General features: G+C 42.4%; 1 protein-coding gene across 2 annotated transcripts; it reads left to right on the plus strand.

Moving 5' to 3' along the window:
• On the plus strand, positions 1 to 26,403 carry ZFYVE21 (zinc finger FYVE-type containing 21). 2 transcript variants are annotated; one of them, XM_050954244.1, is made up of 8 exons: positions 1 to 185; positions 2,382 to 2,432; positions 10,166 to 10,334; positions 12,788 to 12,863; positions 14,342 to 14,433; positions 15,386 to 15,439; positions 18,093 to 18,235; positions 25,481 to 26,403. In XM_050954244.1, exons 1-8 carry the CDS (start codon positions 54 to 56, stop codon positions 25,514 to 25,516), a joined length of 753 nt encoding a protein of 250 aa, XP_050810201.1. In that variant the 5' UTR covers positions 1 to 53; the 3' UTR covers positions 25,517 to 26,403. The 2 variants fall into 2 exon arrangements, with proteins under 2 accessions (XP_050810201.1, XP_050810202.1); XM_050954245.1 differs by lacking the exon at positions 15,386 to 15,439.
• The last annotated feature ends 129 nt before the right edge of the window (positions 26,404 to 26,532 follow it).

A 26,532-nucleotide genomic window follows, 5' to 3' on the forward strand; every position in this document is an offset into this window, starting at 1 on the left:
GGGAGATTGGGCGGCGCGTTGCTTGGGCTGATAGCGGTGGCACTGTGGGAAAGATGTCGGGCGGGGAGGCCTGTGATGGGAAGAAGCTGGTTCGCTCGTCCAGCGGGCTCCGCATGGTGCCAAAGCACCACGCCGCCCGCAGCCCTTTCGGCCTGGACGAGCCGCCTTGGGTGCCCGATAAGGATGTAAGTGGGGGAGCGTGACCCCCCTTTCCGCCCTGACCCCCCTGTCCCCCGCCAGCGGGACATCTCCCCCTCCCCTTTCCGCCCTGACCGCCCCCCCATCCTCCGCCAGCGGGACATCTCCCCGCTCCCCTTTCCGCCCTGACCCCCCTGTCCCCCGCCAGCGGGACATCTCCCCCCTCCCCTTTCCGCCCTGACCGCCCTGTCCCCCGCCAGCGGGACATCTCCCCGCTCCCCTTTCCGCCCTGACCCCCCTTTCTCCGCCAGCGGGACATCTCCCCGCTCCCTTTTCCGCCCTGACCCCCCCTGTCCCCCGCCAGCGGACATCTCCCCGCTCCCCTTTCCGCCCTGACCCTCCTGTCCCCCGCCAGCGGGACATCTCCCCGCTCCCCTTTCCGCCCTGACCCCCCTGTCCCCCGCCAGCGGGACATCTCCCCCTCCCCTTTCCGCCCTGAGCCCCCTGTCCCCCGCTAGCGGGACATCTCCCCGCTCCCCTTTCCTCCCTGACCCCCCTGCCCCCCGCCAGCGGGACATCTCCCCGCTCCCCTTTCTGCCCTGACCCCCCTGCCCCCCGCCAGCGGGACATCTCCCCGCTCCCCTTTCCGCCCTGACCCTCCTGTCCCCCGCCAGCGGGACATCTCCCCGCTCCCCTTTCCTCCCTGACCCCCCTGCCCCCCGCCAGCGGGACATCTCCCCGCTCCCCTTTCCGCCCTGACCCTCCTGTCCCCCGCCAGCGGGACATCTCCCCGCTCCCCTTTCCTCCCTGACCCCCCTGCCCCCCGCCAGCGGGACATCTCCCCGCTCCCCTTTCTGCCCTGACCCCCCTGCCCCCCGCCAGCGGGACATCTCCCCCCTCCCCTTTCCGCCCTGAGCCCCCTGTCCCCCGCTAGCGGGACATCTCCCCGCTCCCCTTTCCGCCCTGTCCCCCGCCAGCGGGACATCTCCCCGCTCCCCTTTCCGCCCTGACCCCCCTGTCCCCCGCCAGCGGGACATCTCCCCCCTCCCCTTTCCGCCCTGACCCCCCTGTCCCCCGCCAGCGGGACATCTCCCCGCTCCCCTTTCCGCCCTGGCCCCCCTGCCCCCCGCCAGCGGGACATCTCCCCGCTCCCCTTTCCGCCCTGACCCTCCTGCCCCCCGCCAGCGGGACATCTCCCCGCTCCCCTTTCCGCCCTGACTCTCCTGATGGGCTCTGGTCTAAAGAGCTTACAGTCTTTATAATTTCAAAAGCTATTACAGAACCTCAACATATTACCACCTGTCCCAAATGTCAAACATAACATTGCATTAATAACCTAGCAGATAAACCTGATACTATCCAAGGCTTTATAATTGAAATGTTATCTGGTATTATGTGTTGAATTGAAACAATGAGGGTCTCTGGAAAGATGGCAGTGATGTAAAATAGTGCTGTAGATCAGCATGTTAGTGGGTGAATTTTGTTAGTATCTGCGTAGAAAATGCCATAATAATGACCACACCTAATACTTATTGAATAGAGTTTCTCTCAAGCACTGTTACCAGTTTAGACAACAAAACCCAGAGCAATTGGTTCTTATCAAATGTTTAATGAGAGGAGGAAAAAAATTGTGACTTCATTTTTTTTTTCTTTCACCAAGCTCTTTCTAGGAAAAAGTTCTAAACTATCAAGTGAAATTTTGCAGATATAGATTTAGCCTTCATGGTTATAGGGGGGAGACGGAGGAGGGAACAGAACTTCCAAGATAATGATGCTATTTTTCAGATATTTTTAATTACTGATAATGTTGCTGAAGTGCATAAACTAACGTCGCTTGTGAATTAAAAATGTGTAACAGTATAATAAATGGATAGTTAACTTGTATAGTGTACATAGAAGATAATACAAATTTGGAGCACAGAAGTGGCCACGTAGCCTAATGGACTGTGCATGAGATTGGAACTCCTGAGTTGTAATCCTGACTGTTACTGATTTACTTTGTGCCTAGGGAAAATCAATTTTTTTTTGCTCTTCCTTCTCTGTGAGATGTGGATAGTACTTGCCTAACACACAGATGTTCTGAAGATCAAGATAAGCAAGAAACAAGCATTATTTAGATACTGCTTGCATGGGAATTCATTAGAGCTATTTAACTTTCTAGAAATTACTCTAATATGTTTAGTCTTGTGCATTGTCCCTGGATAAAGATGTACATAAATCTTATATTCTTTACTGCCTTCTAGTGTCCAAGATGTATGCAGTGTGAAACAAAGTTTGATTTCATAACCAGAAAGGTAAGAGAGAGCAACAAAACATAATAGCCTAAATACATTACATTGTGGAACTTTTTTTATGAACTCTTGTTTTGAAATGTGTTGAAACGTCTCTTTCAAAAGGATACTTTCAAGTACCTTACACCCATAATTTGACGTGCCTTAAAAATAGCTTTTGTTTCCCCCCTCTAGGAATAGGTCTTCATCCTTTTTAATCTATTATTCTGCTGTGACATTTAAAATAAATGACTATTTTTAGGACTAAAATACTTTGCTGGTTTTGAAGCAACATGTAAGTAACACTTCCCAAAATATGCTGTTGTCAGTAATGCTGGCAAGTAAATGACAAATCATGTTAATTTCAGTGCACTCAGAATTGCATAAAAAATTGGTTATGTGAGTGAAAGAGTCTAGTATTAGGAAAACTTGTTTCAAGGCTATAATCAGGCTCTCCCTAGAATCCTAAAGTACTTGGACAAAATGTGCAAAACAAATAACGGGTGAAGATATTGGCAAGAGATGCATTTGCTATAAGTAAAATTATGAACTGTAATTCATTGAAACTGATGAGGTAGGCTGCACTGGGCATGTAATTCAGTCCATCCATGTAGAGTATTTTAACTAACTTTTATCTTGTCTTCCGATGCATGAACTTTTACTAGCAAGCAGCATAGAGAAGGTACTGTCTTACTGAGAACTACTGTCAGAGGAGACAGAGCATATTGCCGAGAATCTGGAGTTTCTCCTTGGAGAAGGGGAGACGGAATTGTTTCAGATTGTCCTGCTGACTTTTGCACAAACTAGCAATCATTCTAGCTGTGAATAACATTCCTTGCATAACTACCTAATTATGCAGACATTTTGCTAGCATGCACTGATGGAAAGGAAGAAAGATGGATATAAGATGCATCTTGGATTGAAACACTTGTTTTGCAATGTGTTTTATTTGGAATGTAAAGCCCAACAGATACGGTGTAATGAAATGGAAAATAAATCTTATTAAATATGGTATACTGGGAATCTTCAGGAATCCTAAAAGTATTAGACTGGTAACTATGATAAGTAAATGTGGCTGGTCAGTGAGGAGGATGGGCATATTGGAGAGGTTGATTGGTGGTTCTGTGCACATAAGTTTTGCTCCCTAATTAAGAAATATTCAGAAACTCAAGCTATCATTTATTCACATCAGTGGTTGAGACTTATTTTGATCCATAAGTTGGTTGCCTGACATGCTCCATCTCCCATGGAGAGTTTTACTATGTAACATGAATTACTTTAATTTCCTCTGTGATCTCAAACAAGGAATAGCTATTGTGCATGTCATAATTTCCAGTGGAAATAATGATTTGGGGTCCCACTACTAGCTGAGAAATTGAAGTTTTTGCATGAGTGCTATTCTACCAGCTTTGAAGACCTCAAAGGGGATGCCATCTGGGCCCGTCGCCTTATTGTTTCTAGTCTGAGTGATGGCATGCCAACTTCCTCAGAAGATTGGGGGGGGGGGGTCAGCAAGAGGGTCTATTACTGAATGCTCAGGAATGGATTGGGTGGTGGCAGCTAAGACTTCAAATTCACAGTTAGATAGCATCTCAAAATGTTCCTTCCAATGTTGCTTGAGGTCTACATTGTCCTTAAGAAGGGTGGAGCTGTCCTGAGATTGCAGAGGGGTTGTGTCCTTTGAACTTGGCCCATAAATGACTTTTGTTGCTTGAAAAAAGCTTCTCATGTCAGGTTGATCAGCGAAGCTCTGGATCTCCATTGCCTTTGCTTGCCACCACTGATACAATTTTAGCCAATAAGTGTCTCTATTTGCTGGTTAGAGGGTTCATTTTACCAAGTGCAAAATGTGCTTCTCTTCTGATGAATAAGTGCTAGGATTTCCTCATTTTCATGAAATCCAATCTGGTGAGTGGAGTTTTCCTTGTGAATTCAGTATGTGCCTTCCCAGCATGGCCACTGGGATGATCATGGGCTAAGCTTAAAAGCTTCCCCCGGTACTTAGTTGGAACCACCAACTGTTTTTGCGGCTGCCATTCTTCCCGGTGTCCACCAGAAAGAATTTCCTTGTATAAAAGTCCTTGGTCTATAATAAACCGGGATCGATTAGAAGAGCTGAGAGGCGGTGAGGTGCTCCGTGCCGCCGCCCAAGCTTTTTGAAGGCTGTCATCTGCTTCCTGCTCAGTCTGGAACTGTTCCCTTGAGGCTGGGGTCACCAGTTCTTCCTCAGACTGTGTACTTGGGCTTGGTCCCTCTGGAAGCAATGTAAGTGATGGGGTTGTTTCCGTTGCTGGTGAACCGCTCTCCGCTGGTGCACCTGAGGGTATTTCAGGCTCTGGCTGAGCCTTTTGGGTATGGCTGTCTGTTGTTTCTGCCAGTTCTGGCTCGCTGGCGCCTCTGGCGTTGAGTTTGAAGATGGGGTTGCAATTGCTGGTGCTGGTTGCTGTTCCAGTTCCGGGCCTGGGACTGGAGGTGCTGTGGCTGTTTCAGTGGTAGGCATGGAATCCGGGTCCACTACCTCTGTCTGGGTCTCTGGTAACCCAGACGGGGCCTCTGTGGACGGCTCAGGAACAGGAATGGGTCTGGAAGCTTGCCTGGTTTGGCTACGTGTAACCATTCCCACTCTCTTGGCCCGCTTCACCTGGTTGGCCAAGTCTTCCCCCAGTAGCATGGGGATAGGATAATTGTCATAGACTGCAAAAGTCCACATTCCTGACCAGCCTTTGTACTGGACAGGCAGTTCAGCTGTAGGCAAGTCTACAGCTTGTGACATGAAGGGGTAAATTGTAACTTTGGCCTTTGGGTTGATGAATTTGGGGTCAATGAAGGATTGGTGGATAGCTGACACTTGTGCCCCCGTGTCTCTCCACGCAGTAACCTTCTTTCCGCCCACTCTCAAATTTTCCCTTCACTCCAAGGGTATTTGAGAGGCATCTGGGCCTGGGGATCTTTGGTGTGATGGTGGTGTAATGAATTGTACTCGCATGGTGTTCTTTGGACAGTTGGCCTTGATATGTCCCAGTTCATTACACTTAAAGCATCTTCCATCTGATGGGTCACTGGGCCGAGGTGAGTTACTGGAGACTGGTGAGGTGGACGAATAGGGCGTCTGTGGCTTGACTTGGGTTGTATGTGGGGTCTTTGGCTGTCCTCGGTTGTAGGGTTTATGGTCGGTGTGCCCTCTGGGGTATTCGTTCCCCTTGACAGTAGCTTTCTTGCTTTCTGCCACTTCCTTCCATCTGGCTCCAATCTCCCCCGCCTCAGCGAGATCTTTGGGTTTTCCATCTTGTATGTTCCGTGTGATGTCTTCAGGAACACCATCCAAGAACTGCTCCATTTGTATGAGGAGGTGCAGTTCTTCCAAGGTTTTAACATTGTGTCCTGATATCCAGGCCTCATAATTTTTTGCAACGTAGTAGGCGTGTTTGGGAAATGACACATCTGGTTTCCACTTTTGGGTTCTGAAGCGCCGACGGGCATGATCCGGGGTGATCCCCATTCTGTATCTGGCCTTGGTTTGAAAAAGTTTATAGTCATTCATTTGCTGCTTAGGCATTTCAGCTGCCACCTCTGCTAAAGGTCCACTGAGCTGTGGCCTCAATTCTACCATGTACTGGTCTTCAGGGATGCTGTACCCAAGACAAGCTCTTTCAAAATTTTCCAAGAAGGCCTCGGTGTCATCACCTGCCTTGTAGGTGGGAAATTTCCTGTGCTGTGGAGCAATAATTGGCGATGGGTTGTTAGGATTGGCTGGAGTCTGTTGCTTAGCCTTTTCTAATTCCATGGCCTGTTGGTGGGCTTCCCTCTGGAGTTCTATCTGTCTTCTGTGGGCTGCCTCCTCTTCTTCTTGTTTCCTTTTGTGTGCTGCCTCTTTGGCTGCCTGTTCTCTTTGGTAGGCTGCCAGTTTGATGCTTTCTTCCTTTTCTTTCAGCTCCACCTCTTTTTGTCTTTTTTCCAGTTGTCGCCTGTGTTCAGCTTCTTTGATTTGTTCTTCGGCCTCCATTTTTGTCTTGGAAGTCATGGTTCCTGTTTTCTTGGGTTGGGGTGCCCTCCGGTGTTTATCTTCTGCACTGCAGGCTCTGTTGCCTCCTAGAGTCTGCCTAGCAACAATGCTTTTTTCCCTTTCTCTCTCTAGCTAATGTTCAATGAAAGGAAACCAGAAAAACCACTTTATTTGCATGTATATAGTGCTGGTACTTGCCTCCTAATGGGAGGGCTATTGTGTGACAAAAGACCCTTAACAGTCTGGTAATGGCTTCTTGCTTAACATGCAAGCCACAAACTGCCAGAGAGAGCAGAAAAAAAATTCTCTTTTAAACCCAAACTGTTTCTCTCTGCTAAAAAGCCCTTAGCAGAGAAGAGAAAAAAATAATATTCCTACTGGCTTCTGGATTTTGTCTATCCCACCGCTGCCACCATGTCAAACTTTTAGTCCCAGATTTGGACCTTAGCGTCCAAAATATGGGGGTTAGCATGAAAACCTCCAAGCTTAGTTACCAGCTTGGACCTGGTACTTGCTGCCACCACCCAAAAAATTAGAGTGTTTTGGGGCACTCTGGTCCCCTGAAAAACCTTCCCTGGGGACCCCAAGACCCAAATCCCTTGAGTCTCACAACAAAGGGAAATAATCCTTTTTCCCTTCCCCCCTCCAGGTGCTCCTGGAGAGATACACAGACACAAGCTCTGTGAATCCAAACAGAGTGACTCCCCCTCTCCGTTCCCAGTCCTGGAAACACAAGCACTTTCCTCTTCACCCAGAGGGAATGCAAAATCAGGCTAGCAAATCCAACACACACAGATCTCCCTCTGACTTCTTCCTCCCACCAATTCCCTGGTGAGTACAGACTCAATTTCCCTGAAGTTTCCCAGAAAAGAAAACTCCAACAGGTCTCAAAAAGAAAGCTTTATATAAAAAAGAGAGAAAAAATACATACAAATGGTCTCTCTGTATTAAGGTGACACATACAGGGTTAATTGCTTAAAAGAAATATGAATAAACAGCCTTATTCAAAAAGAATACAAATCAAAGCACTCCAGCACTTATATTCATGCAAATACCAAAGAAAAGAAACCATATAACTTACTATCTGATCTCTTTGTCCTTACACTTAGAAACAGAAGATTAGAAAGCAGAAACTACTTCTCCAAAGCTCAGAGAAAGCAGGCAGACAGAAAACAAAGACTCAGACACAAACTTCCCTCCACCCAGAGTTGAAAAAATCCGGTTTCCTGATTGGTCCTCTGGTCAGGTGCTTCAGGTGAAAGAGACATTCACCCTTAGTTATCTGTTTATGACAAGTTTGCCTTGTGAATTCAGTATGTGCCTTGTGAATAGTGGTCTTGAACTCCTTCCAATGTATTTGGATATCACTGATGTTGTCAGGTAGGTCAGAGAACTTCTCAGTGAGGCATTGCTGAAGAGTCTGACTAGCATGATTTTGAAGTTAATGAGAAAATTTGACCCAACCTAAAGTGCCAATATTGTTACCATTTTTAAGAAAGGGGACAAGTTAATGTGTGGAAATTATTGAGGCATTGCTCTCTTCTTCGTTGCGGGGAAGATCCTTGCTCGCATCCTTTTGAACAATCTCCTGCCTCTTGCCAAAGTATCCTTCCGGAATCCCAGTGTGGTTTCAGACTGTCTCGGGACACCGCCGACATGATTCTTCTTGCACAACAGATACTAGAGAAGTGTACAGAACAACACCAGCCATTGTTTATGGCATTTATTGACCTAACTTAGGCATTTGATTCCCTCAGTTGTGAACCGTTATGGAAGGTCTTGTCTAGGTTCGGCTGTCCGTTGAAGTTCGTTTGCGTTGTCAAGTTACTTCATGATGGGATGACCGGCACTGTCCTCTTTAATGGGTTAGAGATGGACCCGTTCACCGTCTAGACTGATGTCAAACAGGGCTGTGTTATTGCCCCAAGCCTTTTACCCCTCCCCCCATTCTGCATTGCTGTGATCTTGATTCTTATTTGTGACTGCCTTACTCAATCCCAATTCTTGAAGAATCACGTGGATGGCCAGCTCTTCAACCTGTGGCATCTTCATTCTAAAACAAAGGTCATTAGGACTGTTATTACAAACCTTCAGTATGCTGATGACTGTGCTATCCACATGCACACCGAGGCTGAGTTGCAATCCACCCTAGATCTTTTCTATGGTGCTATCATAGCCTGGGACTTTCCTGCAACATTGGGAAGACTAAGGTGCTCCATCAGCCTGTCCCAGGATAAGTTGCCCCCCTTCTCCCACAAATTGTCATTGGTGGTGAACGCATGGAAAATGTTGAGCATTTCCCTTACCTTTGTAGCTGTCTCTCCCACACAACCTATCTTGATGTGGAGATTGAACATAGTACCTGCTGTGCCAACACATCCTTTGGAAAGTTGCTTCGTCAGGTCTTTATTGAGAGATCTGCGAATGGAAGCTAAGTTCCTGATCTACAATGCAGTGGTCATCCCCACTCCCTTTTATGGGTGCGAGACCTAGGTGATGTACCAAAGCCATCTTAAGCATCTGAAGTTGCACTTACAGTGTTGCCTTAGGAATATTCTCCATATTAGATGGGAAGACTGTTGCACTAAGGCCAGCATTCTTTTTGCAGCTAACATCACCAGTGTTGAGGCGAAGATTATGAAACATCAGCTTTGTTGAGCTGGTCATTGTGTGTAGATTGCCAGTACTTGCGTTCCAAAGCAAATGCTCTTTTCTCAATTTAGTCTTTCTAAGAGGACCCACGGGGCCAAAAAATACTACAAGGACTCCCTGAAAGTATATTTTAAGAAGGGAGGTGTTGACCCCACAAATTGGGAAGAGCTGGCTGGTAGTAGACGGCAATGGCATCGCATCATACATCAAGCCTCAGCTGTTTTGAAGAGAACTGCCTTGCACACAAGGCTGAGAAACAGCACAGGCAGAAGGAAAACGTATAATATCCTGGCCAGCAGTTGTGCTCTCTCCAAACAACCCCCTGTCATGTATGTGGAAAAACCTGTAGAGCACAGATAGGACTCCTCAGCTATCTTCAGTCTCATCAATGACTTTTCCTCCTGGCAGGTATCAGTCTTGTATTGAGGGGTAGCTGTCGCTGCCAACTTGCTGCGAACTTATAATTGCTGTGAAATAGGCCTTATCACGCTGGCAAATGATTTGCCATTATCCCAACTTCACTGGACACTTGTGGAATTTTTCTTGTTCTACTAACTGATTTTTCTGTTAGGGTTAAAAATAAAAATCATTCAGTCTATAAAACCTGGAATTGCTTCTGTCACTGTTAGACATGGAATTAAATATTTGGAGGGAGAGGAGTGGGCTGAGGATGGAGCCCAGTGGAATCTCCATGAAAAGTGAAGAGGACATGCAAACCACCATTATATTTTGCAGTCTTGTTGATAGTGAGGACAAGGATTTAATGGTCCATGGAGACTCCTTTTTACCCTTGTTCACTCTGGTCAGACCTGAAGTACAGTGTTCAGGTGTCTGGAGAAGCTTGCACTGCTGTTGCTCATGCTAGACCATCTTTAGAGTTCCAGTCTCCAGAGATGTCATTTTAGCACTTCTTACTATCTCTAGAATCATGTGACATTTCATTAGCCATATCTAGTATTTTTTTCCCTCTATGTATCTTGTTACTTGCTCACCTAGTTTCTCTTGTGCATGCCAATGCTTCAGGAGTAGTAGTGTTGATGTGGTAACGTTATCAGCTCTCTTATTGATTGCATCTTTTGTAATTAGTATTTTTTTTGCCTAGCACCATTGCCGGAGATGTGGGAAGTGCTTTTGTGACAAGTGCTGCAGTAAAAAAGTGCCTCTACCTCGTATGTGCTTTGTAGATCCTGTGCGCCAGTGTGCTGAATGTGCTCTCATCTCTCAGAAAGAAACAGAATTTTATGACAAGCAGCTTAAAGTGCTTATGAATGGTAAGTAATGCATGCACAACTGTTGTTTTGATCTTGTACATAGTTATTTGAGTGAGTGTCAAACAAATAATGAGATTAATAGCAGAACTAATTCCCTTATGTTGTCAAGTAAGGTGCTGTGTTGCAGTCTCTAGAAATATCTTTTGAAATACTTTTCCACTGTCATTTTTTTTCATTTGCCCATTATTTTGTTATCCAGCCAGATCTGTTCAGCTTCTACAGTCAAAGGAACTCTAATGCCTCTTACTAGCTGATGAATGTATGAGGGCATGGTAATAGCTCTCTTGTAATATTGCACTTTATTAAATCACGTCCCTGTACACACAATGTGGATCAAATACACTCTTAACAGTAAAGAGAATAATTTTGAAGTCTTATAATGGAGAATACATGCTTCAAACTTCATTTCAGCCTCTGATCTCCTCTTCTTCCACCCTAGACTGTGTAGGTGGTTGTGATTGTCACTGAACTGTCAACTGTGAATAGATTTAAAGAGCAGTATGAAATATAACTGGAGCCCTAATTGTACTGTTTTTAAAAATGACGAATGTGATATGTCTTTGTTAAATTTTTAAAATATCCTGTGACTATTTAAAATTGGGAACATGCCTTTCAAGGGATGCTGAATGTGACTTCAATAGGTATTTTCAGTAGTTAGGCAAGAGCACACTTCTAATTAGAATGCACATTCCTGGTGAGATGTCCTACAGCTCCATGAGCATAGGAAGGAATGTACCACTTTCTATAGAACACTTACATTTGAATTTTAATACTTTGGTCTCTTTGGTTTGTGAAAGACTCAGCCAAAATTAGCGCTCCTCATGGGGTGGGAAACATGCTCTGCAAACACATCTACTCATGGATTATGTATAACGTCATGCACTGGTTATTCTATAATGTGCTCGAGGGGTGAGGCACAGATGGCTTTTAAACTATTTGTAAGGGGATTATTTTATTCTCATGTATAGTAGTATAACTTCATTAACTTTGATGGAGTAACTCCTGACTTACACTGATGTACTAAGAAAATTTGAGCATGGGGCAGTCCTGAATTGAACGGCCACCTGCCAATAAAATCTTTATATCTCACTGTATATTCTGTACACTTTCTAAAAGTTTTTATAATATTTTTACTAACTGCAACATTTGATGACAAAAATGGTCCAGTGTAGCTGCAGGAAACTGTCCCACAATCATTTGATACTGTTCTTTGCCTCTTGCTTTGAGGTTGAGGGTATACCTTAAATCAGGTAAACAGTATTTTAAAATTCTTCATATTTTGTGAAAATAACATAATATAATCACACCAGTTTCAATTATTTTTGGTCATTTATTTCAAAATACCTGTCAGCAAGTATATCTGTAACAATACAGATGACAAAAAAGATTCAGGAAATCTTTTTTGACAAATAGATTCCTTACTAGGCATATTAATACAGAACTCTGAGTAATTCATATGAACTACAATACAGAATCTTATTTCCTGCACCTCTCAGAAGCAGTGCAAATGCTTGGGGGAGTCAGGGGTAATGGAGGAGTTGAAGGAGAGGGAAGTAAACTGCCTGGGGTGTGAACTTGGAGGGTTGTTTGGTATGGGTGGGAAAAGTATTGAACAGGGCTTTTTGGGGGGTTGGAAGGGATTGTTAGGGAGCTTCCCCCATGCAGACCCTGGCTGACACCTAGCCTCTCCCATTCAGTCAGGCACATCTGCCCCGACCCCATGTGGCTGTGTGGCCCCCTCTCCCCATCTCCATGTGGTCCTGCACTCCTTGTCCCCATGTCTCTGTGCTCCCATTCAGCAACCCACTGTCCCTATGTGGCCCTACACCTCCCTCCCCCCCCCCCCGTGGCCCTGTGCTTGAACTACCATTCAGCCCCTGCCCCAGTGTATCCTCCCCCACTAGCCCTTGTGAGCCCCTATTTGACCCCCACAGCAGCCGCATGCTATCTTTCCTCATTGCTCCAGTTTCCTGGGCCTGGCCTGACAGGCACTGAGAAGAAGACAAACTCTTTCTCTTCCCTAGCTGGCTGGGAGCTGCTGCTGTGTTCTTGCACCACAGTGCCCTCTGGTGGGCAAAAAGCAGAACTGCGTCAGCATTTCAGCAGAAGCTTTTTTCTGCACCAAAAAAAAATAAAAATGCACGCAGTAGCATAGAATTTCTCCAGGAGTAACACATTGGAGAAGAAGTATTAACTGATCACAGGATGTTTAATTACAGCTGCACTATTTTGCTGCTGATGGTCAGTGAACTCTTTTTATGTGCTTTTCAGGATTAGACTTTTAAGATACATGGGGTAAAATGGAGAGCATAACGTAGCTTAGTGTTCAAGCCATTAGGATAGGTGCATTAAGTGCAGAAGTTTATACATTTTTGATATGCTAACTTCTTTCTTAAATTACAAATTTAGCATTTGAATAACTGAATAAATACTTGGGGATTTTTCCTACTAAGGTGCTACATTCTCTGTTGCTCGAGGAACATCAGAAAAATCTGAGCTGATGGTTTGTCGACTTTCCAACAACCAGAGGTGAGAAATGTGAATGGAAACTGCACTTGTTAAATCTGGTTAGGTTTTTAAATTTTTGTTTAATCTCCACATCCCTGCTCTTCATGAGGGCTTGTATGTTGCCTCAACAGCATTCCTGCTGGTTTATGTGCTCTAAAATGTTTCCAGAATCAGCATGTGGGTACATGGGTCCTACCAAATTCATGGTTCATTTTGATCAATTTCATGGCCAGAGAGTTTTAAAATTAGTAAATTTGGTTCTGGAGGAAGAGAGGAGAATCTGCTGATCCCAAGGTTGTGGATGTAGGTGGTAGGAAGAATGGAGGAGCAGTGTAGGGCCCCTCGCCTCAGTGGGGAATGGAAGTTATTGGTTGCTAGTGGACTTGTGGCATGCAAAAGACCAGGTGAGTGCCCTGTTCCTTTTTTGAGGGAGAAGGGAAGTTCCTGTGTCGGAGATGAAATAGCCATGAGGAAGCCTTCAGATAATTTTGACAGGTTTCTTAATTTAAACTCCTACAACCAGAGGGAGGTGGAATATTCCTCTATTGGAAGTGGATAGGATAGAGGGATGGTTGGTTGATTGTGAATAAAAGTGGAAAGAAATTGTAGTGTAATTATAAACAAACTGCCTGCTGTCTAGTATTTTGGGAGGGGGGGTAGCAGTGTTGGTCTATATCCACAAAAAACAATGAGGAGTCCGGTGGCACCTTAAAGACTAACACAGTTATTTGGGCATAAGCTTTCGTGGGGAAGAAGTGGGTTTTTTACCCATGAAAGCTTATGCCCAAATAAATTTGTTAGTCTTTAAGGTGCCACCGGACTCCTCGTTTGTTTGTTCTTTTTGCCTACTGTGCGTAGTTGTTGGTTGTTTTAACCACTTTGGGGTAGGTGCAGTCTTCTGTTTGTTTAGTGCCTAGTACAGTGGGATCTCAACCCTAGTTGACCTGCAAGTGCTATTGGAATATAAATAATGTGTTGCCAACAGTAATGGAAAGGGTTGAGAGGGCATGAGAGGAAAAAATTAACCATTCAAAAAATTGTTTAAAAATGTTTATTTTAAAAATTGAACTCATGCATAAGGTTCTAGCCTCCACAGAGCTATGTGTGATCCTCAAACTATAGATGGTTAGACAATGTCTTTCAAAAAGCCTGTCACCTTTCCTCTTGAGGATTCTCTGCAGGAAGTTTTGCAAGAGGCACCTGGCAGTCTGGCCCATGGCTTTCAACTGGCTTTAACTGAAGATCCGAAGGTTGTGGGGGAGGGGAGTTCTTTTTTTGGTTGGTTGGTTTTTGTTTTTTGTATTAAAAGCTTTTCTTCCTATCTTTACTGCTTGTGATTAAGAGTGTAGTAATTAATCCCCGTGAGGTTTGTGTTAAAGTACATAAACTGTCAGGATACTGTTGGAAGAACCTGTTGTTGTTTCTCTTGAATCAGACTTACTTTGTAAACTTGAAAATTGACACACTTGTAAGAAGCAATGTTTTCTTCTGTTGTATAGATATCTGTTTCTGGATGGAGACAGCCATTATGAAATTGAAATTGCACAGATTTCAACTGTCCAGATACTGACAGAGGGATTTACTCCTGGAGGTAAATCTTGCAATGAATCTAAACTAATGGTCATAAGTTAGGAATTTGTTATGCTTTTCTTTAACCTAATAAAACAATCCACCTTCTTTTACCCTGACAACTCGGGTATGGGTGCTTCATTTCACTCTGAGTATAGAGGCAGCATTTGGAAGCCTATCCTTGTGGCTGCTGACAGTAGCATTTTAGAGAACTCAAGAATTCAGATTGACTTCTGACCTTTTGATCCTCAACCCAGTAGAACTTTGTGTCTTAAATCAAGTGACGGTGGACATATGCTCTGCTGCCGCTTTCCACTTCTGAACCATAGAGATGCACTCTTACTTGAGTGGGGGTAGTGCTGGGGAAGAACTTTGGTCATCAGAATGGAAAGTATCAGGACCCAGATGTGGCCTGCTTTTGCTTGAAGCAAGCATTATAAGGGACAGACTCTGGAGCTGATGGAAGTGCAGTGTCAGAGAGGATGTTATCTATAAGATGTTAAGAATTAAGAGTCTAACCACAGAGGGGGACCAATTAGTATTATCAAATTAACAAACTGTTAACCATATACCAGTTAGTTGTAGTTAACCAAACACTTATGCAGAGTTTTTTACTTTTCACCTGACCCCTGATTATGGCCAACCAAAATCTGAATGGGGTAACTAATGTTTGCCTAAGTCCTACAAAGTATGCTTATCAGGCACAAACCCAGTATTAGAGTACACTAAATAAAAAATGGGAACAAAGATTTTGAAAGTGATTCTTTACCATTAATAACTTTGTCAAGTACTACTGGACTTTCATTGTAAATCTCACATCTAGAATGTGGGACCAGTGTAATGAACTAACTCCTATATTCAGATCAACCAAATGTGTGGCTATTTGAGTGTAACTTAATGCCTCTTTAATTTCCTTATTCACTACTCTTCTGACTAATTTTTCTTCTCACTGCTTTCCTACCTTCTTGATGTAGAAAAAGATATTCACACTTATACCAGCCTTCTGGAGAGCCAACACATTACTGAAGGTCAGCAATGTTGTTGTGAGCTTGATTCACCTGAGCATGCTGTTATGATGCCCTTTTCAGTGCTGCTTTCTTCCTCTCCTCTTTGCTGTCTACAGATCTTACTGAAATTAATTTTGGGCAACCTGTGTTTAAAAGTGTTAGATTTAAACATGTATATTGTGTGATGCCCTTAGAAAGAATAGGAACACATAGAAATTATCCAATCTAAATTCTAAAGTGGAGAATATTTTGACTATTGGAAGAAGACTTAAAATACTTCTGCCTTGATCAGGGCTCCCTTAAATCATATATTTGTGGCTATTCCCCTTGCTGACAGGCACTATGCATAGCTCACTTCCTGCTGCACAAATGGGTGGGCACTAGAGTGTTCACTTCCTGAAGCGACCAAAGTCCTGCTGCTCAAGATGGGAGCATGGATAGAGGAAGAAAGGTGTGGATGTGTTTAATGTCGATTATAGAATAAATGAGGGAGCGGAGGGAATGGGTAAATGGAAGGAATAGAATAAGATGTGGTGGAAATGGAACAGAAGAGACTGTCCTCGTAAGTCTTAAACTTGATCTCTGGCAGTCTCTCATTCCTCATGGAGAGGCAATTACAGGGAACGCTAGCTTTGACATTGGAAACTATTTTAGAATATCTTTAACATGCATCAGTGCAGTTTCAGCAAAAACTACCCATAATTAACATGCCAAATTAGGGAAACGGAAACTTACACTTCATACAAAAAGTGACCAAAACTTAGTATCGCTTTGGAGTTGTAGGTCTATAACTAAGACAGTTTAGTTTCTTCGACTTATGTCTCATGAAGAGAAAATACTGGTGCTCAAACAGTGTGCTGTTGGGCTAGTTTCTGAACCAAAGCAGTAGTGAAATCACAATAGAAATTATTGAGCACCAGTTGGAAGCTTTGTTCTAGTCCTCATAACGAAATATTGTAAATAAATTGATTTTCTTTAAGTATTTTTGGTAACCAATACATGGGCAAGTGTGCATATTCAAAACGGATTGTTATCTTGCTATTCTGCTTCAATATACGATCTTAACAGTGGTCTTTTGTGTAGCTGGGTATGTACAGTTATATGTACACAAAATGTATTGCATATGTGATTGGCACGTCATGAGATTTTAAAAATGGATCTTCGTAAAAACCTTAATTTTGGACAGTCAGTACCTTTGGCATGATTTGATCCTTAAGATAAGAATTGTCTGCCCCTTTGAGGGGAGAAGCTAGCTATTTGATACCCAAGTAGTGTGGGAGGGGTTGCTTGTTTTGTTTTGGGTGGAAAGATGGGCTTGTGACTAAGCAAATCATGAAGAGAAAATACTGGTTACAATATTTGTTTTTCTCTTGTCTTGCTGTGTGCTGTATTGTTTACGTAACCTACTGCTGACTTTTGCTTACTGGTAGATCATGTAATCACATTTGCAACAATCTGAAATTGGTCAAGGTCCCAGTACATGAAAGTTAGGCACTCAGTTTTATAATCCAACTAGGTAAATTGGAGAGAGCAGAGGAATCTAATTGCTCCTTTTGCAAGGAGACTGAAAAACATGTTAACTCATAAATGTAATTATGGGGCTTGTGGTCAGAAGCTTAGTGCAAGATTGTCTTTGTGCCTGGATTTCTCTTGCATAGTGCCATAAGGATACTGATCCCTTAGGGCCCTACTCCATATGCAGATAATCTTGTCACTGAAATAAATGAGGCCTTTGTATGCCTAAGGAGCATTGGATCAGGCAGGTGAGGTGACCTCCAAGGGGATTGGTTTTTGAAGGTTCTGGTGACTGTTAACCCTATAATCGTGTACTAAATGCCCCAAACAAAAGCGTTTCAGTATGAGAGATGGCCATGGCTACATTTTGTTCCATACTAACCTTTCTTGACTTTTAGGCTAACCTGATTCCTATGCGTGTTCCTCACTTCCCTCCTTGTCTTCACTGGATGGCCTATTAATAATGTAACTTAAAATCCCATCTAGAATATCAATTCTAGAAGGTGGGGTGCTCTCCCACACACTTCCTTGAGTGAAGCCATCCTCTGTGGCAGACACACCCCATGTGCTGATACTTTCAGGAGTTATTTGGCTTCACAGTAGGCTTCCACCAGGAGGCCACCTGCCCTCCCACCTATCTGGTAGAGACCAGAAAGCTTGCAGTGTGATGAGCTTGACTTCCTCAAGCAAGGACCCCTCTTTTTTTAATTAAAATATGAACAATGGTTAAACCTCTCAAGAATAACAACTTCCATTGTTTGCAAGCTGCAAGATACTGTGGTGAATTGCCGTGAATTTTATTTTTAAGACTTCTAACACTTAAAAAAAATTCCAGGCTGGAAAGGTGTTCTTGCGATGTCTGTCTATAAATAGCTTTATTTCCAGCAATAATTCCCTTTGCTGCTAGCTTCCCTGAGTGATATTCTGACAGTGCATTCTTAGCTTTGGGTTGTGGTAACACACTGTGGTTCATTCTCATACAGTAGCGTACAATAGCTGCAGCTGTTAATGCAAGACATTTAAAGCATTTAAGAGGTATTGGGAATGAGTCATATTGGTGATTATGGACAGACCAGCCTCTTCTTTTGTTTCTCAAGTGGCTAAATACTTTGTTCTCCTAATGCTTGTTCAGGACTCTACTTTAATTTTCCCTTTTCAGGAGGCAATACTCGTGCCACAGGTATGCTCCTGCAGTGTAAGGTACCAGGGTCAGAGGAGCTCACACAGATGAAATTTACTGCCAGTGAAGACTTCAATTCTAACAAGAAGCTGTCAGCAGCCTGGCTAGCAGCTATGCATAAGGTAACTTGTGTAAAATACATTTAATGTTTAAAATTGATCACCTTAAGTTTGGCCACCATTTGTGTGCATTTGGCCACCAGTTGTGACTGTACTATAAACATAAGGCCACAACCCATCTTGTACTAGGTAGCCCATACTCTGTCTACAGGACTGGCTTCTGCTGAGGGCTAGAAAACATGCTGGTGTGGCATCTAAATGGGTAGGGGGGAACTGAGTGGTTACAGCAAGCAAGGGAAACTGTCTTTACTCTGGGGCTTTAATATTTGGTGGTAAATGGATTTCCAGATGCCATGGATTGAGTGATACTCAGTATTTGACAAGATTACAAACTAGAGCCTTCACTTCCAAGGGTTTCATCTTGTATGTATGTATGTTAGTCACACACAAAAATACCAAAACCTGCATAAAGTTTCCCTTAGTTCTGTTAGGCCTGAATAAAGATATAGCAGACAAAACCAGGTATGCCAACCTGACCAAAGTCAGGCTAACAGAGGTTTGTGGGTAATTCCTGAGTGAAAAACACTGAAAAGCAGCAGCATGTCTCACAAGCGGTGGGAAAAAGTAAAATAAAAAAAAAGCTGCATTCCTGGCATAGTACCAAATGTGCTGTGTTAGGGTAGCTCGTTCAAAGAACTGATAAGAGCCCTGGTTTCCCAGCCTCCTTGTCTTCACTCCCTGGTTTTGTTCTTTGTTTGTTTTTAATTCCCCTACATTTCTAACTTTAGGCATGCATGTATACTAAAGGTGTCTAGTTTCTAGTTGTTAGAAGAAGGGGGTGGGTTGCTCTAGTAAATAATTTATAACGCAACAAAACTGTCTATATAGGCTTATACTAAGATGTAAAGGGCAGGCTGGTTCTCTCTGAAGACAAGCTGCTCTCTATTAATGCGTGCACTTGTCAATAAAAAGCTTTTAATCGGACCTTGCCGGTGTTGCCTGTCTCTCTCGCGGTCAAACAACAAACTTTGCCGTCGGGGTTAAAGTCCCTGACAGTTCTTATGTAATAATCCTGGAGTCCACTGTAGTTCACTTTCATAACCAAAAAAACAACAACAAACAGGAGTATCTGTGGTTAAGAACTGTGCACTGTGTGTTCAGACCTAAGTAACTGGGAGAGCAAGATAATACATAAAATATATCAAACAGCAGCAGACAGGGCATGTTGTTGGTACACTAACAGAACACCAGATGCAGGGGAAGAACATAATCTTGCTAAACCTTAACGTCAGCCTTGTGAAACAGTTATAAATCAGTGAAACTGGACCAGATGGCCATATCTTTCATACTGTAACATTTTTTTAAAAAAAATCAGGAATTCAGTTTCTCTAAGTTCCAAAGTTATCTTTATTCTTAATGCTAAATTGATAGAGGGATCTTGGAATACTTCATAGATTTTAAGAACAGAAGGGACCATTGTGATCATCTAGTCTAACCTCCTATGTTACGCAGGCCATGTGACTTTCCCAAAATATTTTCTAGAGCAGATCTTTTAGATAAACATCCAATCTTGTTTTAAAAATTGAACAGTATTCCAGCAGCTGTTTCATAAGTGCCAAATGCAGAGGTAAAATAACCTGCTACTCCTAATTGAGATTCCTCTGTTTCTGCATCTGAGGATCTCAGTAGCCCTTTTGTTCACAGTATTGCACTGGGAGCTCATATTCAGCTGACTATCCACCATGACCCCCAAATCATTCAGTCACTGCTTCCTGTACTGTAAACATGGCCTACATTATTTGCTCATAGCTGTATATGTTCACAGTTAGCTGTATTACCAAATGATCCAGATAGGATTGTATCGGTGACCTGTCCTCTTCATTATTTACCACTCCATCAACCTTTTTGTGTCATCTGCAAAGGTTTTCAGTTCACTTGGTTTTATTCCAGATCTTCAATAAAAATGTGAATCTGTTTTGCATTAACTAGAATTAGTAGTTGAGTACAGTTAATACTTGGGGTATAATGAACTATACAGGGTGAATTGACAAGTAAACTAAGGAGAATAAACATCTGCCTGACTTGCAAAAATCTGTATAGTTCATAACTGCTCTGAAACACCGCATCCTCAATAAGATCTGGTTCCTGATTCCTGGGCTTTTAGAACTTCCTTGATTCCTAGCTAAGACTACTTTTTTTGTTTATCATCCAGCACAATGGGACCCCAATCCTGATTGGGACTGCTGGGGGCTACAATGATATATATGCTGCTCCAAATTGTTAGACTTATTTCACAAATCAGCTGTAACCGTAAGGAAATCACAAATAAAACTTTAATTTTGCAAATAGATATTAAAACCAGCCATAACACATTCCAAAAGGATTTTGGTTTAAAGGTTAGATTATAGATGAGGCAGGTTCTTAGATGCATTAATTGTCTGTTTAATATGTCAATCCCAAAAGCAAAGAGCATCCCTACTGTAACAGTTTCTTTCAAGTGGCAGTGTGGTTCCTCCAAAAGGAAGAGGAAAGCGGCCGAATGAGTTAGCATTATCTTAATGACTAGATGGGTGTGTTGCATTTATTTTAAGCTGCATAGTCTGAAATATTCAACTTTAATATTCCCAAACCACTTTCCTTAGAGTATTTCAAGAAAATCAGAATGGAAGTTCCCATCCCTGAAAGTGTGAATTGAAGTCCATCTAAAACTTGACTTCCTCAGTGTCCTGAAATCATATTGAAAGCTTCCACGTTTTCATTTAAGAAGTTCTCTCCCACAAAATCAGTCAGTTGCTACTATAGAAACTTCCACTTCTGTGCCATTATTAAAGCTGTTAAGTGGGAGGGAAGGGTCAGTCCAGGCCTATTCTTCCTTTGATTCCCTTTTCCTGAACTCTAGAACAGTCAGTAAAAAATCTAAGACCTCACTGTTTTAGCGTGCAGCTTGAGAGTATTCCTAAGCAGGAAAATAATAAAATTCCAGTAGGGAGCCTCAGCTTAAATCTTAACAGAATGAAGGATGAGCAGTGATGTTCAGACTGAGGCTCTCAAATGTGTCTCTTATGGCTTTTTGCAGCACATGATATTAAAAAAAAGAAACCACTCCTGATGCTTTTACTATATTAACCAGTTGTAGTTGATAAAGTAATACTTGGTCAATCATTTTGCTGTGTGTGTATATAATAAAAATAGTAAATGAAACAATGAGTTCACACCATTGTGACTCTTTTGGATAATGTTGATCAGTAATTTGGCTCCTGAACCACTGAGGTCTGAGTATCGCTGGGCTAGTGTGTCAAAACTGCCAAATCCAAGCTCTGCATATTGGGATACTGGCAGTGAACGTTCAGCTCAGCTATTACCACCTCTTACACAGGGACAGACAATCTAATCTTCATCTGTTGCTCTATTTGATATACATGTGCATATTTACCACAGTTAGCAGTTGATGTGGGATGCAATCAGTAAAGAATTAAAGCACAGCAACTTAATACTAATCACATGGTTTTATGGAAGAAGCCTTGTTAGACTCTCTCCTCTTTTGGAGATTACAGGTTTGGTTGACAAAGGTAACTGGCGTACTTCTGTAAGGCATTTAATTTAATACTTTAGTACTACAGACTCTGCAGCACATAAAATAAATCACAAACTGGCTAGCTCTCTGTAAGTGGGGAATCATAGTCCATTGGGAGGGTTTCCAGTGCAATGTGGTGTTAGCCCACTGCTATTCAATATCTTATCAGTGATCTGGAAGTAAACAGTCATTCCTAGTAAAGCTTGCAGATGATGCAAAACTGGAATAGTAAATAACTGGTCAGTTCCACAGAGTGATCTGAACTGGGCTAAGCTGGGCTCACTTGAATAACGTCTTTTTATGCAGCTCAAGGCAAAGTTGCACATCTAGGTGCAACTTGGTAGGAATCCTACCAAGAAGGTAGGATTAGGGGGGAAAGTATTTTAGAAAGCAGTGACTGGGAAAAAGCCAACTGAATGTAAGTTCACAGTTTGATATTGGGCTACGAGCAAAAGCAATCATTAGATGAATAGGGAGTGTTTGGGATATCTGGGACAGATGTCTTGAATAATTAATAACTAATAATTGTTCCTTCTGGCCCTCGGATTAGAAAAGCTGTCAACCTCTGTTTATCTCAAAAATAAGATCTACCTCTGAAGACAATGACAAAATGGTTCACATCATGTGACAGTAAGGACCCACAGATGAGCCAAGGTTGAGTGTTCCCCTCTGCAGCTACAGAAACTAAAATAGCTAAATAAGTATTGTTAATCACCTAGGCAGGAATCTCTCCTAATATGCAGATGTATAAACCTCTTTCTCTGTTCCTAGTTAAAAAGAACTCCGAGTTTCCAAACAAAAGTGGCCTGTTGCACATTGAGTGGGTCAAGAAAAGAAATGGGTGGGGAAGTTGCAAGTTGAACAACTTAGAACTGTGGCTATAAAATTGAATGTTAAATTGGGGTCTTACCCCAAGAAATCCAAGCCACATGTTTTCATCCCAAATTATAAACTCTACATTGTTTCCTTGAAAATCAAATTTATTGTGAATCATCTTTCACCCCAAATTAGAAATGGCACATTTGTTTGCGTTGTGAGTCAGAGCTATATCCTGTATGTGGAAAATGACTCTTGTTCTGTTGTAAGTCCTAAATAATGTGAAATGCATATTATACTCCATACATTCTTTGATTACGTCCTCCATATTTAGAAGATTACAATACAATACAATTACAATAAAACCAACAAAATTCTTTCAAATTGTTGAGCGCTTGAAATAATAGGAAATGACTGACACAAGGAAGGAGAAATGTAAAGATATTCAGCAGGGTGTAACTTTGGGATATTAAGAGAAATTGCTTAGAATGGGGGATCCCAATTTGTGCAGGCAAATAATGAAGTAGTTTTTGAAATGACTCAAACTTAAAGCATCTGCTGAGAAAAGGATTAAGGAAATTTGTTATACACCAACAACCATGTACTAGATACTAATGGAAGTAGCAGAGAAATAAAGCTCAAACCTGTGTACCTACTTGGTATGTGTCCTATAGGAATTGGAGGGTGGCCCCCCTCAGTGAGCACTGAAACTGCAGTGTGTAAAACTGAGGTCACTATGTACTCAGAGTTGATAGAACCTAACCAAGTAGCTGCAGAATCCTAAATGCAACCTCCACCCAGCTCAGTCATGTGGAAAAGACTCTTCCAAGGTTAAGAGGATAAGCAGAGGTGGTGAAATTTCATTTCAAAGATGGTATTTCCCCTTCTATTCTTCAATATAAATATAAGTTACCTTGCGGAATCTACGCACTCTAGTGAGGCTCAAGTAATTATATTTTAGATACATTTGTTTGGATTTCTAAAGGAACTAGAGATTGAAAAGAATTGTTTTAAGCAATTGCTTTTAATATTCTAAACTTGTCCCTTTTGGACTAGTCTAAGAGAGGATTGTGGTTAGTGCCTTAAAGACAAGTGCATCTTTGGAAGTGTGATGTTTTAGGTACTAAAGAATTGAGAATTGTTGATCATAAGTAAATGTAATAAGAAATATTGGTAATTTGACTGGTTTTTAATATAATTACTGAGCCTCAATTCTAGTCTGTGATAATTGCTCGCAAGACTTGTCTTTTTGAGTAATGAACTGTTGATTATATACTAATGTGGTTTTGGGTAATTGTTTAAGAATAAGCAAATGTCTTGATGTGAGAGATACTGTTCAAGTTAAAAATTGACATGAAAAGAACTCAGTGTTTAAACTAAATCTCAGAGTGCAGAAAGTGTTAGTTTATCTATTAGATCAGAGGAGGGCAAACTACAACCCGTGGGCTGGATCTGGCCCATAAAGGCTTTCAATCTGCCATGCTGGATTGCCAGCCCTATGGTGCAGCAGGGGAGCTAAGGCAGGCTCCCTACCTGCTCGCAGAAGTGGCCAGTACCATGTCCTTGTGGCAGGGGGTGGGCAGAGGGCTCTGTGCACTGCCCTTGCCTGCAGGACTTCTCCCTGCAGCTCCCATTGGCTGGGAATGGGGAACCGTGGCCCATGGGAGCTTCAAGGTGGTACCCGCAGGCAAGGGCAGTGCATGGTGCAGCTGCCTTCCCCACCCCACCTCCAGGAGCCACTTCCTGGCATGCTGGCTACTGCTGGGAGTGGTGCAGGGCCAGGGCAGGCAGGGAGCTTGCCTTAGACCCACTGTGCACCACTGCCACCCTGGAGCTGCTTAAGATAAGCGCCACTGGGCTGGAACCCACACCCCTGCCCTGAGCCCCCAACCCTCTCTTGAGCCCCCATCTGCACCCCTCCTGTCCTCTCCCAGAAAGGAAGAGAGTTTGCTTCATCCTTTAACATCTCTCCCAGAAGGCCCAGCTTGTACTGACTTCTGCTTTTCGCAAGGCACAGCTGTTTAATCCACTTTCTACTACCCCATACAAACATGGTTGTCAGCTCCTTTTTCCAGGCCGACCTCAGGCAATCTCTCTGGGCCAGGCTTTTATTAATCCTGGTTTAGCTGGGGGTACAAGAGAGGGTATATAGCACCTCAATCAAAAAGTCAGAGTTGAGAATTTCTGGCAATCCTCCCAGAGTTTGTAAACAATCTTGAAATCATGTAGCACTTATTTACTATGTGAGAAGGTTTCTATAATCCCTTTAATCAACATTTCTGATGGCAGTGAACACCAAGCTTATGAAAAATGTGTTTAAAAAGAAAATACATTGAGTGAGTTATTTCACATGGAAACAGGCCAGATCACTCATGTTGTAGAAAGCCCATTTAAAAGGCTGTTTACCACTGTACTCACTGTTTCATAGAACACCCCCCCCAACAGATATTACTTTTTTCAGTACCAAGGCTGATATGATATTCCTCAGGAATATTTCTTGAAGCACAAATGACAATGTGCATGTCTGCATAAGATAAGCAACTTGGTTAGAAAGCTGTTACCTAGCCAACATCACTTAATGACTTCCCAACAAGAAATTGTCATGATAGACCTGCCAGATAACTGATAAACTATTCTAAAGATTGCGAGATATTTTTATGAAATTCTGAAGTTTTACCCCTTGAGAATCTGATTAAAATTGATGTGGCATGATAGTAAGCTCTAGAATATGATTTAGTCTCACTCCCATGTAAGAAAACTATACATCTGTAGAAGGGCCAGGGTTTCAAAAAAAAGTTACAGCTTTTGGGGTTTACTGTAGTTTCTTGGGGAAGACTAAGAGGCCTTAAGTTTGTTGTTTACCACTGAGGTGCCTAAATAGCAAACTGCAATGATATGTCTTGTTTTTGTAATCCTAGGCAGCAAAACTCCTTTATGAATCCCGGGACCAATAACAGCAGCAAGTTGTCAGAGATCTGAGGGAAAAGACCAGCTTGATGAAAAACTGCTTCTCACTTTTTGCTAGTTACTTTGATCCATGTAATTGGTATTATGAACCCCTCTCTACCCCAAATGTGGTTCACTATGTAAGCACTGGCAAATGCAATGTGAGTATTTTGGAACCATGAGTATTCACTTATCTAGTGTGCAATATGTATACAATTAATGCTTTAAACATAGCTTCACGTTTAAGACTATTTTGTTAAGTCTTCTTATTGGCACTTAATATGGAAAATGAAAGTATGACCTGCACTACAGCTAAAATGTATAGCACAATTTTTGTAGTACCAATTATGTATACTATATATATTTAATTTGTTGGCTACAAACAGCAAACAAATGTATCTGTAAGTCTCTTCTACAGAGAATAGCTTTTTGGGTATAGATCTCAGGTTTTTTTCCTTATCCAAATGAAATCTGCCTTAGACACCCTTTTATAGAAATAATCATTTTGGGCTCTCAACATGTGATCAAAGACTTTAAAGATAAGTTTCACCAAATACCGCAAACTGGGTTGTATGAATGTGACCTCTTGGGGCCGCCCTTATGTAGGAAAATATAAGCTTCCAGAAAATGATTTTGAAGTTTTATATTCATTTTACTTGTGGTAATGACCTTTTGCTAATTAATCAGATTATTGTAACTAATGTTTGGACATATCGTATACAGTATTTTAAATGTACAAGTCTTATGGATCAAATGAATTCATAATTATTAAAATAAGCAAAATGCTCGAGAGCATTCGCTTCAACTTGCTAAGCAACTTAAGCTAACTTTCAACCTTAAAGACTTCAATATTCTTGGTTTGAGTGGAGGAGAGAATAAAAGTTTATTTACACTACTCAGAAATGTCCCATGTCTCCTGTTTAAATGGTATAGTCTGTTCAAGCACTATAGCATGAACTAGAAAAATCTCATGTATTCAGCTGTTCTAAGAAAACAGCTAGGAGTTTACTGGCTGCACGTGGTA

The sequence above is a fragment of the Gopherus flavomarginatus genome, chromosome 5, assembly GCF_025201925.1.
Source record: "Gopherus flavomarginatus isolate rGopFla2 chromosome 5, rGopFla2.mat.asm, whole genome shotgun sequence".
Taxonomy (NCBI): Eukaryota; Metazoa; Chordata; order Testudines; family Testudinidae; genus Gopherus; species Gopherus flavomarginatus.

Excerpts from the sequence above, each read along its gene's own strand:
- ZFYVE21 (XM_050954244.1), top strand. The coding sequence starts at position 54 with ATGTCGGGCGGGGAGGCCTGTGATGGGAAGAAGCTGGTTCGCTCGTCC. Across the intron at positions 10,335-12,787 it reads GCTTAAAGTGCTTATGAATG|GTGCTACATTCTCTGTTGCT; the intron begins GTAAGTAATGCA and ends TTTCCTACTAAG. Across the intron at positions 18,236-25,480 it reads GGCTAGCAGCTATGCATAAG|GCAGCAAAACTCCTTTATGA; the intron begins GTAACTTGTGTA and ends TTGTAATCCTAG.